Here is a 15,284-nt window from a genome sequence, read left to right on the forward strand (position 1 = left end):
GCCATTTATCATTTATATTATACCATTCTACAGCTCTCGTTCTGCTCTGCAAAATGATACTATATGATTTTATGTAATTGCTCAAGAAGATTGGAAATCATTTATTTTTCTGTCCAATTTTCTTAACAAAACATGAAAGAAGAGGAAGGAAAAAGGTCTGAAGAATCAAAGAGAGGGTAAAATGGGGATAAATGTGCTAATATCACGAAAAGGTGCAACAAAGTGCGTTCATTTGACTTGATTCAATGCCCTTAAATACATATCTCAAACGACCGGTATGAAAACAGCTATATTTTTGGAAATAAAATCCGTTCCATAGTTATCATATGGAGGCAAAACCACATGAGAATCTTGCAACGTGACGTCACACTAATATGGTCCATTTTCCAAATAGATACAAAATACATATACTGTTACAGTACAGATGGTAACTCTTACCTCCAAGAAGTTGAGGATCGCTCGGTGCCACGGGGGGGCCTCCACCAGAATGCACGCCGGGCTGTCCCTGCGTCGTCCCGCCCTCTCGGAGGGAGACAGGCTGCTTCTTCTGCTGGAAGGCTGCTGGGTGGCTGTGTTGGGCGCTTGGGGCGGTCCCTTGTCCTCCACGGGGGTGGCGACGGGGCTGGGGAGATGGTCGAGGCCCAGGGCGCCCGCCGAGCGCCCCCGCGGCATACGCCCACTCGCCCAGGGTAGCTCGGGCAAGGTCAGATAGCGCGAACCTTCGTAGGTCACTCGCGGAACGGATCGCGACCTCGGACGAAGGTACGGCCGTCCCGGAAGCTCTGCCGGAACCTCCAGCGGATGTTCCGGGGAGTCGAAGTCCGGGAGGTTCTGCAGCTGCTTCTGGAACGCGAGGATCTCCTCTTCCGGGTTGGCGTGTTGCAGCTTCACCAGTTCCTTATGGTGGGGTATGTTCGCTTGCGACTTTGACCGTCTTTTCCTAAGGCTCGAGAACCGGAAGGACCTCTTGTGGAAGAAAGATGGCGACCCGTTCGGGGTATTCCCCTTGCTGCTAGGCTCGCTGGCGCACAGACTCTCTCTGGAGGTTGCCGATCGGAGGAAATGCGACAAGGCGAACAGAGTGGTGCTGGTGATGGCCGGTTCCAAGGCGGAAACGCTGCCGAAGCTGTCCCGCGGTCTGTCGTGGCGGTGGAGAGATCTCGCGCGGGTCACGCAGGCACCGGCGTCCTCCGCTTCCGACCCCGTGGAGCAGTCCACGGTCAGGTTGACCTTCCGCCTCTTCCTCAGGGTGCTGGGCTCGGTGTCCGTCGACGACGCCCTGCTCCTGGGACTCCTGGGCTCGTGGGCGGAGGCGAAGCTGGACCTCGACGCGCAGCTCTTCCACCGCTGGAGGTGCGTCGCCGTGGTGAGCAACCGGTGCAGAAGGAGACGCAGAAGAACCACCGGGTTGAGGACCGCCGGGAAGCAGGAGACGAACGTCTGCACGAACACTGCGCCATCTGGATCGGAGATCTGGCGTTTAGCTGACACCTGCCCTGCAACACAAGCCCATTCAATTCGCTGGACAGTCAGAACCAAAAGAAAGGCTATGCTATAGTCGATTACACAATGACTTCACATATCGTCGCTTGAGACCCAAAGGAACATAACTCCAATTCATCAGAAGTGAGGAATATATCTTGAAAGCGCGGTGGTCTAGTGATGAGGGCGTCTGACCGCAAAACGGGGTGGGTGATCTAAGGTCGGAATTCTTCAAAAAGCGGCTCTGGGGATTTCCCAGCCTCAAATCAATGGGTACATGGGGCGTAAATGCAGCCGGAGCGTGGTGCTGATCACATCACTTCCAAGATGGTCGAGATCGATAGAATGTGTGAGGCCCTACCCCCGGATCCCCCTATATACAGGGTGTTTCACTCGGGGCGGAACCCTGTATTTCGTTCATAACGCGGACACTAATAAAGATATTGAAACGAAATTTGGAGTGGACTTACCTTCGTTCATGCGAAGTCAGGTGACATCATAAGAAGTGCTGGATATGGCCACCATTGGCGTCCAGGCAGCATTGGACGCGACGTTCCATGTTGTGGAAATTCCGTTTCAGTACGTCAGGTGTCACTGCTTGGATGGCCGCACTGATGTTTGCTTTCAAGGCCTCTATGGTTCGCGGTTTGTTGGCGTAAACCTGTGACTTCAAAGGTCCCCACAAAAAAAAAAAATCAGACGGCCTTGAAAATTACGCGGTCGCCGAAAAATACCGGATTTCGGCCATGCTTGCGCGCGAGGTGTGCGGTGTTGCTCCATCCTGCTGGAAATAACCAATGGATGATTCCATCGGCGACCGATCGGCGCCGTTGCTACTCCAGGTCGCGCAATGTTTTGCTGCCTGGACGGCAATGGTGGCCATTTCCAGCACTTCTTATGATGTCACCTGACTTCGCATGAACGGAGGTAAGTCCACTCCCAATTTCGTTGCAATATCTTTATTATGTCCGAGTTATGACCGAAATACAGGGTTCCGTCCCGAGTGAAACATCCGTTATATCCCTCATGGCACGGTGCTAACTGCACGGGGAACTTTACTTTACCACGAATATGTCTGACTCTTAAAAAGAGTAAGTAAATCGTAGATGTGTGACTCGACATTACTAATGGATTGGAAGTGGACACATGTCACTGGCTCCAAAACTTAAGAACAAATCTTTGGAGTTACGTTCATATAGTTCTCATACGACGAAATAATCTTTACCATTCCTTACTGGTAGTCAACCCACATAACTAGGCTTCGGATAGTTATGCACTAAAAAACCTTTAAATATGCATGGAAATATGCTCTTAAAATGCTCGAAATATGCTCTTAAAATGATCAAAATATGCATTTAAATTTTTTTAAATTTACATCAAACAGAAAATTTAGCCATAATTTGTAACTATTTATTAATTCCACTGTTTACATAAGTAAAAAAATATGGTTTGGCTTACCTTATTGACAACTGACCATATTTTACATATAGTTTTTGTATATGTATCTTTATCATAAGTCCACTAACTGTTTCTGACTTCACTGAACGTCACGATTCGCAGAAGGTGGAATTTCACCAGCTGTCTCTCATTCTACTCAGCATGAAAGGTTAGTATTGCACTTGATAACTACGTATTGTTTCAGATGCTCAAAAGTAGACTTATGCCTGTTATCCACGAGAATACTGTTATACTCTGCAAACACACTTTCTACATCACAAGAAACAACAATTCGGAAACGTGCAGTTCACTTGGAATACCGTCCACATTTGTTTCCCTTCATGAATAGAGGAAATGTCCTTTAGGAACTTGTACCCAGAATTCTTCGCGAACACTACTGAATCATATTTCTGAATTGCTCCAAAGGAAAGGAACAAATTTTCAGACAGAAACAGCAGAATATGCATTTGTAAGAAAAAATCGATGAAATATGCAATATATGCAAAATGCATAACTATCCGAAGCCCACACATAACACTAGGAATGTGTCCATCACCAAATTCACTCATTCTGTTTTCCGTACTTGGAGTATCAAGAACTGATACACAAAAACAAGAAAAAAACAAACACACTTGCTCCTACACAAGTACAACTCCCTTCTCTAAAAACACATTGAACGAAGAATGAAATAAAAATGAATATAGCGATGGACAATTTGCCCAATGTTATCTCGCCTTTTTTTAATGCCGCGATTCGGTTCTATATACAGCACTTTTGTCCAAGATTCGGTTTGAGCGACACCGGTCAAAAATGCTGTTTAAAGAATCGAATTGCGTCACTAATAAGTGAAGTGAGTGTAATACTTGCATGACAAGACTCTGCCAAAAATATTCTAACTCTGGTACTGTAAGTAAAATAATAGTTGCGTAAAAATATTGAAATATTTATACGTTAAATGTGGAAAAGTGATAAGCAGGGAACGGATATTTATATATGGAGTAAAAATGTGCTAAATATGTAAATACATTACATATTACATTACTTTGAATAAAATATGGAGTTAAATATGGACTAGATAAGGTAAAGTGCTCCCCTGTGCTTAGCACTGCGCCATGAAGGCGTATAGGGGGTGTGGTGGTAACGCCCCACGCTTTCTTGATCCAGTCGTGAGTGGGGGTGATGTAATCAGCATCACGCCCCTGACCGCCTTTACCCCCCAGGGTTTCCCCCAGGTACCCATGTCATTCGACACTGGGTGGGCGCCAGAGCCGCTTCCAACGTTAGTAAAGTTCCCGGATTTGAACCGGCCGGGGATCGAACCCGGGACCTTGAGCATGGTAGTCAGTAAAAAAAGAAGCATAGGGTAACAGTTTCATACATCGGAGACACATTTCTTCAAGTTTACACTAGAAACTACTTACGGAAATGAGTTTCTCCAAGGTTTACAACGTTCGTCGAGGTATTTTCTTTCATCGTGGAATATATTTGACCGGGAAATCATGTATTTTTCAAGAGAAATATCTCACCGACGCACAATTGGCATTGCTTTCATTTGCTTGCCCTACGACAACCGGATGCTGCGTACGTTTGATGACGTAAGCCCCTGTCAGTGTTTCAACCCCCTTCTTTTTTTACTATGCTTGCCTAACGTAACCAAACCTAACCTTATCGGAAATGGTTCGTGGGGCTATCCGTGAATGGTTTGTGGGGCTATCCGTGTATGGTTCGTGGGGCTATCCGTCAGCTACCCGTGCATAATGTATAATTTCCACCGGTGACGAACACGATAGTAGGTATTTTTCGGTGAAGAAGGTTGAAACACTGCATACCGACAACGTGAGTCAAGATGTGCCCGCCATATTGTGTGTTCCGGAAGCGAAGAAAAGAATTAAAAAAAAAGGACTCAGAATGTGAAGAATTGTGTTTGTGTCGTGTAAAAAGCATATTGGCACCTTGAACTATGTTCCGCAGTACACAATTGTTAAGTACGAACCATGCGAAACACAAAATATCCGATTTTAATGTGTCTCCGATCTATGAAACTGGTACCAACATTTCTTTAATAATATAAGACACTACAAAAGCTACATAAACTACAGTACCCTTACATTGACCTTGACTGTAAAACAACACAAAATGTGTTTGCTTTTTCTGTTTCCAAAACAATGAATAACAACATTTTGTTGTAACTGTTCGGACGTGAATTTCCTTCTATTGACTCTTAAAATGGATTTACATTGACTAAAACTGCGTTCAATATCGCAAGACGTAATGGGAGTGTATTTCAAAGTTCTCAGTTATTCGCAAGAAATTAACCCAACTCTTTCGGTCACACGGGGACATGTAGTCATTGTACGAATATGGAATCTGTGATGAGAAATGTTCTCAAATATGGAAATGATATGTAAAATATGAGGCGAAACTAAATATATGTACAAATATGGAAAATAAAAACTGAATTTTTCGAGTCGACATGCCGTGATGTGCAAGGATAATACAAAATATAGCTGATACCAGCTTCATACATAAATATGTATTTACATATAAATTCGTTCCCCAGGTGATAAGAAATTGCAATGAAGAGCTTTTGGTATAATTACTTCAAATACAAAAAATAAGTCAGCAAGTTTTTTCTTTATTTGAACTTGCCTAGCCGAAACTAACGAATTATAAGTATTAAGAAAAAATATTGTGTCTACCGTCCACTACTTGAAAGTGGCTGTTCTTGTGTTAGGCTATAGTACCCACCTCTTTGGTAGCAGCTTCCACTGAGTACCCAGTGGAGAGTCGAGAATTCGGTTGGAGTTGACGTCTGTGAAAGCGACGCCTGAAAAAAACATAATGAAAGAAATTAAACACGTTATGTTTCTCAAAAACGCCTTTAAACATATTGCAACTATATCTGAATTAACTTGACTCAGTGTGTACAGGGTGTCCGAAAAGAACCGTACCGTAATCCGAAAGGTAAAAATTGGCTGTTTTTAGTATTTTTTAGGGGCTGTGCCAGATTGGACGGATTTCCTGTTTCCGAAACATTGGATTGGTCGCACAGGGCTCTATTAATGGGCCTTAGGCTCATCGGATTTTGGACTTTGTTCTTGGAGGTAACATCTGAAATACTCGGTGTACAGCGAGGACGAAACGCCATAAGCCAAGATTATGTACCCCGTATGCTTGACAACCTGTGATTCCGCACATAGAACTGGATGGAACTCGACTGAGCACATATCGAACAAAAACTGTATTTTGGCCTATGATGCGGTACTTTTCGTACGTCGTGTGTGTGTGTGTGTGAGAGAGAGAGAGAGAGAGAGACAGAGAGAGAGAGAGAGAGAGAGAGAGAGACAGAGAGAGAGAGACAGAGAGAGAGGGAGAGGGAGAGAGAGCTGCATCAAGGACACTTATACGTCACTAATAATTAGAGCTCAGATTTGTATGTAATTACATATTCTATTCCTTTATAGATACGTACCTTGAACACGAAAATGTCAACGAATTAAATAACTGACATGATTTTGCTTATGTTTTATGTTACATATTTTTACATATTTGCCAATTTCTTTACATAAAACAACATACGAGTTTTCCTAACTTGATAATTATTCCAATGTTTCGATCTCTGAAACATGATGAAGGAAATTTGTAACCCATGTGATATCATATTTTCACATCAATGAGATGCTTAGTGCTTACGGTTACCTACAATTGAATAAACCATTGCCTTCAGGTGAGCCCACCGGTAGTAATCCATTGGTGTGAGGTTAGGGGACCTCGTGGGCCACTCAACGGGGCCTCGTCAACCTATCCACCTCCCCAGAAATTGCACTATGCGTGCACACATTAGTTACAAATTAGTCCTATGCTTTTAGATTTTGGAAAAGCACCTAGAAAATTGGTATCGGTGGACAAGAAAACTACTTTCCTGTAGCGAGTTACACAATATGTTCCCTTGTATAAAACTAGCTATGTATTTTCATTCGACTGTTTTTTTCTGTAGATGCTTCTTTTTACAATTTGTTTAGAAAGTTACAAAGAGCTCTCTTACGTATTATACAATAATTTGAGATGTGAAAAGTAATTAAAGATACAGTCACGGACACTGCCGGCTTGTAAAGATTCCATTGAAAGTCAATGTATTAATTACAAGCCGGCAGTGTCCGTGACTGTACAAATTTTAATTTGAAAAATTTTTGCTCTTGAAATTAAGTTCAATATGTTCAAATAAAATAAATATCTAGCAGAATTCTTGAAATTGTTTGGATACTCGATTGTTATTAATGTTACATATTCTTTGATACTACATATTTACGTACATATTCTATCAATCGTTGTTACATATTTATGTACATATTTTGTACTTTGATATTACATAGAAATTTGGGGTCTATTTACAACACAATATCGCATACTATGACTCTTCAAGTAATCAAATATGTATCATTACTTTTACCCATAAGTAATAAAATACTTATTTACCAATGTTATATAAAGTTCTTACATGATTAACATTCTTTTACATTGTATGTTGCTAATGCTAAGTTGAACTAAGCTCTCGCTACAACTTTCCAAACTACGATATACCTTTCGTGCCATCACTAATCTGTGAATTGATTGAACTGAACGAGTGAGTGAGACGTTCTATATGCTAGCTTGTGTTTAGGAAGAACTTGAATATTAGTTGTGGTCTTACCAATGAACCAAATTATTTATTGGAAACGTTTTGTTACAGATGGATACATTTATTCAAGATAATGCATTCTTCTTACACGAATTTTTAGATGTATTTTCTGTTTGATGTTCACTTGATGATGGGTGTACTTACAGAAATACATGACACTACCAACCAATTAAATTATTTTAATTTGCATATGAGTTGAAAAGTGAATTATATTCTGCCAGAAAACAAAACATTGAACTTGAACAAGTGAAAGAAACTTGCTTACCTCCAAAGCTTTTAGAATATGCATCACAGCACCCTCTACCGACAACCCTCGTATTGTGTTAGTTTCTTTGCACATCACCATCGCGGGCGGCGCTGATGTCGATATAATGTAAGTGTCCTCCTCGCTCTCTGTGAGGGGCGTGGCTGGCGGAGCCTCCTCTGAAATTAGTCAAAAATAAATGGTTACAACATCTTACTATAACAAACGAGTTGACATCTGTATATAAAAATAATGTCAAGTTCAATAGAAGCAATTGTAACTAATATAACGAAATGTTCTGCAATGTTCTGAAAAAGTACCCTCGTGCGCGAGCAATGTTTGCCGGTGCCACCTATCGGTGTCTTTACAAACTAACAGGGCTACAAAGATGACATTTGGTGGATAGATCTGTCAAGTATCAAGTAATAGCTAAGTGCGTGCACCTTACTTTATTACGATTGGACCATCAACCTGGTCGTGGCGGACTGCATTCTATCTCACGGGACATCTCGTAATAAAGAAAATGACGAAGATACAGTGATATAATTTAACTCACTTTCGACCTAGCAAATACTTCTTTAAAATAAGGCAAATTATTTCGATCAATCTACATGAGCTAAAATACTGAAAGTCAACGAATATGCACATCGCGCTACAGCGCTAGGGGTCCCGGGTTCGAATCCTGGCCTGGGTGTGAATGTTTATGAGTGTCCATTTATCAATTTCATCATATCATCACTCATTCCCATCTTCGCATATTAGCCAAAGTGGCACAAAAAAAGCGAAGTAAAATAAAACAAATCAATGAAGCAATCAACAATGAATATCTTTTAACGTTGCTATACCAACAGACCAGGGTCGACCCTAGGTTGATAACGGACCTGGATAATACAATATACGCGGGGCCTATAATCATAGATTTAGGAGATTTGAAAATATCATGGATTTTTTCAATCCTTAGTCCGATGTACAGGTGTCTTATATGGTCACAAAATAAACAATACTGCAAGTTATAAACAATTAATTTATACATTTCGTATTATTACCTGGGGTGTAAGGTTTAGGCTACACCCAATTGTCAACCTCACTTCCACGTAGTACAAACCAATAATTATGAGAGGACACTAAAGTTTCTAAAGTACTGTTTCTTTTCATTTCCGATGCGCCACTGGTGCGACGTTCATACGAGAATAACGAAACTAATTATCTTTCCCTATCAAAGTGGAAATTTTAATTCATATGAAATAACTCGTATCATAATTATCTTTTATTTAATTTTCATTGAATTTTGACGCTGTAGTGAGCAAGATCACCAGCAGGAATTTTCGTCAATGGGCAGCGTTATAGAAACTTCATATTATTATTATTATATCCCCATAGTACAGCGCCTAGAATAACGTAGTGTGGAAAACGGCATGCATCTGCGCTCTCTGGCTTGTTCCACTCGAAAATGATACCGCTAGAGGCGCTGGTGTCGGTACACGTGCTAGGCATTCGTCTGCTTATAATGGAAGTAAATGGAGTTTTCGCTGCAACGTCTGATTCTTTTACATGAAGCATTTCTATGAATGTGATAATTGCTATGATATTTGGTACAGTGGTCGCGAAGATATTAACGAACATTCTAGACAGTCGACCACGTCCTGTTATCGTCATACTTTCGTTAATAATACGAGAGAAAGAAATACGCGTGGAATGCTCTTGGCAACTAAATTTTTATGTATGAATTAGATTCATTATTATTATCATCATCATCATTTCTTTTAAAGATATACACACTGAAGCATTTGTATTTTTGATATTTACTGTCTCTTTTCTTCCGCTTTAAACTAATCGCGGCGATGATGATAATGATGATTGCATGAAACGACAAGGGGAACCCCACATTGCCATCGACATGAGTGTAAGGCAACTTTCAAACCAATGGGACAAGCGACACGGGATGTTCACACTGTCACACTAGTGACACACACTTCAGACTGTAAAATAGCATTCATTGCACATGAGGGTCCAAACAGCAAACGACACGTTCATATGGCGTATTCGCTTGCTACTTGTTACTTCGGTCGGAAAGCTCCTTAAAGGAAGGGTGCTGAGACCGAAGCGACGCGCTACAGGGGGAGTTCCCAACTAAGTGACAACTGACATGGTGCCTTCAGTCTATTAGCAAGCGTTGCTTGCGAACAACAGATAGGCGACACGATAAACCGCACATTACAACAACAGATCTAGGCGACACGATAAGCCACACGTGTCGCTTTGTCGCTTCTGCGTCGCTCAAACTGGGCCATTTCCTCAATAGCTTGCAACATCTTGCCGTGGTTTGTTGTTCGCGCATACGCGATGCAATGAGTGTCTTGCTTTAGTGAGATTGCGCACCAAAGCGACAAGCGGCACGCGACACTTATCGCTTGAGGATTTCACCAACCGAACGCTGGCCTGTGCTTCCCGTCATGCCGCTACGATGTGAAATGTTGCTCTTGATTGACTCCTTTCCAAGCAACATGTGTCGCTTCGGTATGAAAGTTGCCTTGGACCGAATGACCCGTGTCGCTTTGGTGTGAAATCCTCGTATCGTTTGGCGCGTGTCGCTTTGGTGTAAAATCTCCTTGAGGAAACGGTGCAGTCAGAGCTTGTGTCCCTACGGTTCGAAAGGCAGCATTGATTTCCGACTGCTCACTTTCAAGCGACATTTGTTGTTTGTCGCCTCGGTATGAAATATCTCTCAGGATACTATTTATATTCTAATAACATAGAAAAATAAACTCTAATACACAGTCCAAGACCTGACGTCCGGAATCACATTGCGATGTTTCTTCTTGTGTCACGCATGCTATTTATTTATTAATTTTATTTTACTTTTCTTTCAAAATTAATGCCATTTCGTGACTGCAAATCACTCCACAAATATAACTGTTTCCATCAATTCACTTATCGCCTTTCTAGAGAAACAAATCTACACAACATATTCCAAAAACTAACTAAGCCGCATTACTTTCATAACAAAATTAGCACCTGGGTCGATCGCACTGCCATCTACTTGTCATCGTCTCGTGAACCTGTTTCTTGGGTCGTTTTCCACACTACGTTATTCAAGGCGCTGTACCCATAGGTATATCTCAACTCTCACATGCCTAAACAAGGCCAGAGGTTTAGTAGCTAATCTTGTTGAATTTATGTTGATGTATAAGATTGTAAGATCCACTGTTTTATTTTATAATTATGTATTAATTTTTTTAATTTTGTATAACCAATTTTGACATAGTGATATACCTGGTTGTTTAATCGTTATCATCACTTAAATAAATATGATTATTATTAGAACAATACACAGTTAATTGGACAATATTATATAACAATAAACAATTATTAGTATCAGAGATATAATAGATCTCGTTGAAAACTGTAAACTGAAGTGTAAATATGCTAACTTGTATGTTATGTTATTCTATTTTATTCGTGTAACTTTCTACTTTTGTATTTGACTTAGTGCTGTATTAGGTTTCATACAGTGCTCAACACTTAAAATAAACGATTATTATTATTATTGCTATTATTACTATACTACTATTACCTCCACATCTTGTTTTTTTTAAAAAATTACATACATTTGTAATCTCCATATTCTGTTTATTTACATACAATTTGCATAATTTTATACTTAACATCAGTGGCTGCAATTGGGTTGGGGGGCATTTGCCCCCACTTATGCAATTTTTGCCACTGCACTATGCTAAACCTTATGGACCAAGGGAAAGTAAACTGTCCTTGCCTCACACCACTTTTTGCTTTTTGCCCCCCCCCCCCCCTAGTTTTGGAACCCAATCGCAGCAACTGCTTAACATATTAACTCATGTAGGACAAAAAGCTGTTTTCTATAGTTAGCAGTGTAAAATTTACTGTAAGTTTGAATGTAACCCTATTTCAAATAATAATATAATAGTTGCTGTTACTTACGGCCTGTAAGTCACAGGAAACGATATTTTTTGTTATAAAATATCTCTACAGTTTCACCATTCGAATTAAATTAACTATTTCCAGAAATCTCAGGAGGGGCAAGTGTCCCCCCCTGGCACCCCCTGCGGGCTCCCTTGGTAGTGAGTTTACATTCTTTCGATTTAATTTTATAAATTAAACGAATATTGCATATTAACTCGTTTTGTTGATATTTTCAAGTATGTAATTATGTAAAAACAATATCAAATTAGTTGTTTGATTGGAAGTCCTATAAACTCGTAAAAAAAAGAATACAAATAACTGGCAATGGTCTCCGCTGAAGCGTAGGACTTCGGTCGGGTGCCCCACTTGCCCCCCCCTATGCAAAAGACCCATTCAAACAATAAATTTGTCATGTTGGAAGACTTAGGTGGGCAGGCCATGTGGCACGAATGGGAGAGGAAAGAAGAGTTTACAGGATTCTTGTTTGGAAACCTGGTGGTAAGGGACCTGTAGGAAGGCCAAGACGAAGATGGAGGGATAACGTTGAGATAACGTTGAGATGGACCTAAAGGAAATCGGTAAGGGTGGAAAAGATTGGACTGATCTTGCCCAAGATAGGAACACATGGAAGGCTTGTGTTGCTACAGACATAAACTTTCAGGTTTAACAAGGCTAGAGACAGTGGCGTGCCCAGGATTTTCGAAAGGGTGAGGTTATGTATACGGTTTCTAAGTAGTCCGCCCTAATTGTCATATTTTCCTACCTTTTACGTTCTTTTTTTTAGTAATACTGGCCCAAAGGGGGGTTATAACCCCCACCAAACCCCCCTTGGACACGCCACTGGCTATTATGTTGGAAGACTTGCACAATACGAGCTTCATGAGATATTTTTTATTTTCGATTGGCCTTTCTATTATATTGTTCTAACAATGTACAGCTACGAGCATTACTGTCTCCAACTCACCTTGAAGTATATCGTAGACGCTGAACCTCAAGTTCACCCTGTGTTGTAGGCCGAGATACACCAGCGCCCTCGCAGCATGATGCTTGACGAACTTTGCATATTTCGTGCTGTGATTCGTGTAGTACCACTCGTCAGATGGCAGCAGCAGCTGGCTCAAGACGTCAGGCAGGCCTTGGTCCAATAGGGAGCGGTGGTTGCTTGGATCAAGAGCAAGAGTTGCCACTATTTGGAGCACCAGGACAAGAAGTTGCTGGAAGAAGAAGAAAATAAGAGATTACATAAGTACTGATCTCGTAACCTTTGTCTAAAGTAGGGTTACCATAATTTTGCAAACTGGGACATGTTATAAGAAACAAGAACATGTTAAAATTTAAGAAAACTAGAAATTAATCTATTACATATTACATACACATATGCAGTGTTGGCGATTAAGGGGCGTTGCCCCCCTTCCAACTTTTCGCCACTTTTGCTCCTCTACTATGATAAATCTTATCTGCCAATGAAAAATAAACTGTCTTTGCCGCCCCCCCCGCCAGTTTTGGCACCTTGTCCTCCTAGTTTTAGAACCCAGTCGCCGCCACTGCACATATGTATAATATACAGGGTGGTGCAAAAGTAGGTTGACAGTTCAAGTAGGTTTAGTATTCTTTGGAATACGTTCTCTTTTGCCACACACCAGAAAAGAAATCCATGGGCGTAAAGTCTGTGGATCGTGGGGGCCACTCAAAGCTACAACTCAATGTAAAATATAAAAAAATGCAAAAGAAAGATTGTCAACCCACTTTTGATCCACCCTGTATACTGGTACAAAAACATATTAACTAACATAAATTCCACTTTAAAAAAATTATAAACCATAAACATATTTATTATCCTCTGAATGTTAGTGACAATGAATCTGCATTCACATGCAAAGTTAATTGGACATTAGCCAGTGTCTAATCATCTAATGCTTTAACTATACTAATTCTAACCCTAAATTTAGAGAGATCACTTCTCTCGTCTTTATGTGAACACATGTGGGAATCGAAGCTACGACAGACCTCTGGATTTACTACTCCACGGCGGACTACATTCAATAGCAACAGTCTCCAGCGATAAAACCCGGTGGAGGCACAAGTGGTTCGGATCCCACTTTAAACTGTAGGCCCAGTCCCGATTAGCCTTACTGTGCATAAAGTGGACTTAAAACACAAAATCAATCAAGACCGGCGATAAAAATGGGATTCCCAAGATCCCGAGATACTTGCTTGTCTATCAAGTTGTCCATCACCATGTTCGTGCACTTTATTTGAACCAATAAGAGCTTCAAGAATTAAGAGAAAACTCAAAACAAGCTGTTGACAACTTCTGCACCAGCATACATAAAAATCCATCGCTTAAGAACACACAGGATGTAAGAGAAAAGTTAATGATAACAGCCATGGGCAATTTGCACGGTAATACTCATGGATCCCACTGTACATATGTGTCACATCGACCCATAAAACCCTTGATTACAAGGCAAGGACATTACCACCACGCCATCGGGAAGGCCCTGAATTTGTTTTTAAAATAGCCCATCGCTACTATCTTTTTATTTTGAACGCGAGGCTTCCGAAACGAAAAAAAAAAAGTCCTAACCGGAAATGCATTTTAGAGTGCGTGCGGTCGAAAGCGGAAGTTGTGGAGGCCTGCAAATCCCGTGGAATTCCAACTGGCGGAAATGGAGTGCGGAAGCCGGGTTCTTAACAACAAGACTTCCCAGTCAACGAGCATTCTGCATCTGACATCCGGGAGCGACGTCGCTAAAAGTTGAGACAGAAAAAAGCTGCGAGATTCGCGCGCATTCATTTTTCATCTCTCGAATCAGGGCACGAGACGAATTTCCCTCGCTTTTGGAGAGACTAAAAAAGGAGTTTGGAATATATCTCAATGTCAGGAAGTTGAGCGAGGTGGCGCTGAAGAGAAAGGATGCGTTAAATTAGGCTCATGTTTTATAATGCGGTGCTGCCCTCTCTTGGTGATGGACGGAATCTGCCGTTGTCTCTGAGAAAAGAGAGGCAGTAAGACTACTCCTGGCGGTTTTATGGCCGTGATGATGAAGAGAATGTCCGGAGAGCAAGTTTGGCGGTTTTGTTATCATTAAGGCAAGTGAAAATATGCTATATACAAGGCCCAGTTTTCACAGTAAATACATGTTCAATATATGACTGTATATCTTTCACAAGTAGAGGGAAGAAACTTAAAGACGCAATATGTGGTCTTCGTCTGCTCGGTGATGCTAGCTAGCGACATCTATTCGCAATACACCCAAGCTTTGTTATTTTCAGTCTCAAATGGTCTCATAGTTCTACACTAGATGTCAGATCATTCTTAACTGACAGTGAATATACGGTACAATAATCCTAGTTGCACTAAACATTTTAGCACATGTACTTGAAAGTTTTCTCTAGTAGTTTATCGATGGTCACAAGATGGAGACAGGATCTGCTCTAGTCAGAGCGCAAGTTGAAACGTACAGAGGACAGAGTCCATTATTTCAGGCGATTAGAAGAAAG

General features: G+C 41.2%; 1 protein-coding gene across 1 annotated transcript in view; it reads right to left on the reverse strand.

Annotated features, from left to right (window-relative positions):
* The window catches only part of LOC146004296 (uncharacterized), a 953,900-nt gene that overhangs the window by 306,586 nt on the left and 632,030 nt on the right, over positions 1-15,284 (reverse strand). Inside the window, exons 13-16 of the mRNA XM_083143016.1 lie at positions 12,745-12,994; positions 7,863-8,020; positions 5,668-5,746; positions 439-1,496 (exon numbers count right to left, since the gene is read on the reverse strand). Coding sequence (XP_082999142.1) covers positions 439-1,496; positions 5,668-5,746; positions 7,863-8,020; positions 12,745-12,994 — 1,545 coding nt within the window. The remainder of the gene's footprint in view (positions 1-438; positions 1,497-5,667; positions 5,747-7,862; positions 8,021-12,744; positions 12,995-15,284) is intronic.

Source organism: Lepisma saccharinum, chromosome 21 (genome assembly GCF_977018435.1).
Source record: "Lepisma saccharinum chromosome 21, izLepSacc3.1, whole genome shotgun sequence".
In the NCBI taxonomy this organism is placed as follows: Eukaryota; Metazoa; Arthropoda; class Insecta; order Zygentoma; family Lepismatidae; genus Lepisma; species Lepisma saccharinum.